Source organism: Rosa rugosa, chromosome 2 (genome assembly GCF_958449725.1).
Source record: "Rosa rugosa chromosome 2, drRosRugo1.1, whole genome shotgun sequence".
Classification (NCBI taxonomy): Eukaryota; Viridiplantae; Streptophyta; class Magnoliopsida; order Rosales; family Rosaceae; genus Rosa; species Rosa rugosa.
Genome location: NC_084821.1, coordinates 27,945,747 through 27,948,921, shown reverse-complemented (window position 1 = coordinate 27,948,921; position 3,175 = coordinate 27,945,747). Strand labels below are relative to the sequence as shown.

Below are 3,175 nucleotides of genomic sequence, written 5' to 3'. Positions count from 1 at the left end.
TCTCAGGTTCATGACACCAGAGGTTTTAGCCAGGAAGGTAGGCTCAGTTACACAAGTTTTAGATGTTTGGCTATTTGCCTATATATGTTTGATACTGTAACAAATTGGTTTTTATAGCCATATGTTTGTTTATATGTTTCTAGTTTTACCTGCTATGAGGTTTAATATTAGTTTTCCCTTTTATTTTATGCAGGGTTGAAGGTTCCCTTTCCAGTGAATTACAATGATATTGGATATGATTTTATCAACAGAAGTGTAGAAATGAAGCCACTTTTCCATGCCATTGCATTGCAGCGGTGCATACTTTTATGCACACAGGTTAGTTTACAAATATGAACTTCACTGATTACTGATGGAAGTCTCATTTGCCTGATTAATTTGTTCAGTTCTATGGTTTTCTGCTGCACTACTAACTTTGCATTGCTATACTTGTCCGCTTTTCTATACTTGTCATCTTGAGGCCTCATTTTGTTTCTTCAAAAGCAGTATATTAGTTTTCATATATACTTGACCATTTGGTTACTTGTCTCACACCCAGCAAGGAATGTTGTCTGCCTTTTTGGTCAAGTTTTAATTGATGTGTGTTTCATTTTGGAGTTTGTGTTATGATTAATGGAGTTGAGAGGAAACGATACTGAAGCTATGTTTTAGTTCATTTAGAATTTTGGAGTTTAGTGCTTTTTGTTGCGGATAGTTGATTAGGTGGTCAGCAATTTACCCCAAAGGCAGTTTCTTGACACCTCTTGTGGCTTTCTTTCTTTGTTTTGTTTTGTCTACTGAGCATGGAAAATCTGATCAGTTTCTCAACGTCAGATTTTAAGGAGATATAAGACATCATAGATTTGTATAAACTGCTTGTTAAGAGGATCTCATTTCTGTAGCCTTTACTTTTATGTCATCATACAATATACATACTATTAAAATGCAAACTAAGAGAAGAGGTAGAAATCTGTCAAGCACAAATTAGTTATTGCTATTCTAGTACCTAGTACCTCTCTATCTTATTTGAGATAATTGTTCTGTCCTTACTTTTGTTATACTTACTAATTATTATCGCCGTCTTTGCTATGCGAAGAGGGGAAGGGAGGAGATGGTGAGTACTTAAAGTACTTGGCTTATACATCATAAGTCTGACTTATCTATGTTTGTCTTCTTGCAGTAATGGAGAGTGGGCTTCAAATACAAATGCAGTAGAATCTACTGGAAAAGAAAAGAAAAGAAAAGGAGAGATTTGATCTACAAAAAGCACTTTTGGCTGCTCTTTTCAATGCTTCTGAGAGACCCAAGGAGCCGGAGCTACCAAAAAAAAAGAACAGTAAGATCAAGCAAGGGTCATTGGGAGATCAAGCATGGACTACCAAGCTATACTTTCTTTCATCATGCAAAACTTAGGAAACTTAAAAGCTTCTTAGTCTATGATATGTATGAATGCTTTAACAATGTTCCTTAAATTCAATATTTGATGAATTGATGTATCACAATGCTTTTGGTACAAATATTGATCATTTGATGGTTTGCATTCAATTACTATTATATCCATTCAGAATTTGGGTATCCACACAACGTTTTCATAGATATCACACAATGAATTTTAATAAGTAACATCATCTAGTTTTAAGCTCATACAACAGAAATACTAGAACACAGTTGTCTTACTCTAAATCACACAACAGACAAACTACAAAACCGTTGTATGAAAATCTTAACCCACAACGGCATAAAAGCAAATTCTGTTGTGTGAACTGCTGCGCATGGGTGCGTCCGGCATCTGTCGAGTTCTTGGACAACGGTATTAAGAAATATACGTCGACTGACTTTGTATCATACAACGGTGAATTCACTGTCGTCTGATTTTTCATCAGACAACATCGAGATAGACGACGGTGAGTCTTCAAATCAGACGACGTTTTTTCACCGTCGTGTGATGCAGTTTTTGGTGTAGTGTTACTTGGTACATGGGTGATCCAGAAATATCCCTAGCCCATTCTGTCTCCACAATGCCATCACATTCAGTATCCTGTAACCAGTACGCTTTGAACCAGAAACGATGATGCCTTGTCCTCGTTACCAGAGGCACCGTGCTAGCATGCAACAAGATTGGGACATGATCAGAGTCACTAGGTGGCAGGTGCCGCAAACGAGCATGGCCATAAATATCACACCAAGTCGGCGTGCACACCGCTCTATCTAAACGGAGTTGTGTCTCTGAATTCCACCACGTAGATTGAGGTCCCTGAAACCTTAGATCCAGCAAGTCTCCATACCCTAGGGCATCACGGAAGCCTCTCATCTGCCTCTCCTCTCGAACTGGACCGTCCTTCTTTTCACTGCTATTGAGAATTTCATTAAAATCCCCTATGACGACCCATGGCAAGGTATCCAAGTCGCTTAACTCCCGTAACAATTGCCATGATCGATCTCGCTCGACCGTGCGAGCATAGCCATAGAAACCCGTCAATCTCCATCTAGGGTTATCAACCCCGCAATCAATAAACAAATCCATATGGTGTGCAGAAACAGTTCCAATCGTGGCCGTCACATCCTCACTCCAAAACATTCCCAAACCACCAGATTGACCGTCACTTAGCACCTCATGAGAATGAGGGAACCCTAATGTTGCATGAAGAGCCTTGAAATCAGATAAAAGGCTAATTTTGGTTTCACAAAGGAAAACAATTTGAGGGCGGTTTTGAGAGATGAGATCCTTCAAAGCCCTCCTAGTATTATCGTTACAGATTCCTTTGCAATTCCAACTAAGAATCTCCATATCCATGGAGGCCATATTGCTTTCTAGAGAACTAGAGAGTAAACCCTAGCATAGGGTTGCTAGGTCGGTGATATTTTGGATTTCACACATTTCAGAATGAACCTAGCCTTTCAGATGTGATCTTTAGATTTTTTTGGTTGAATGTTATACTTGATTAACATGGTGTTTGGTGGATGAGAGCTCAAATAACACAAAGCCTATTTATATGCCTATTTAAAGGGAACAATAATAAATCTTTATGGATTTCTCAATAACTAACACAAGTAATCGATCAAAATGGTCATTTATAAAATGTCAATATACTAGAATATACTAATCATATTAAATAGGGGAAATGCTCATTTACCCAATTTTAGCTTAAAATTTGCCCACTTGCTCCACTAACTGTTTTTTAACCCCGTTTACCCA

At 38.2% G+C, this 3,175-nt stretch overlaps 1 protein-coding gene across 1 annotated transcript; it reads right to left on the bottom strand.

Annotated features, from left to right (window-relative positions):
• Positions 1–1,891: 1,891 nt before the first annotated feature.
• On the bottom strand, positions 1,892–2,782 carry LOC133730607 (uncharacterized). The gene has a single exon (XM_062158166.1). The coding sequence runs from the start codon at positions 2,780–2,782 to the stop codon at positions 1,892–1,894; it is 891 nt and encodes a 296-aa protein (XP_062014150.1).
• Between the last annotated feature and the right edge of the window lie 393 nt (positions 2,783–3,175).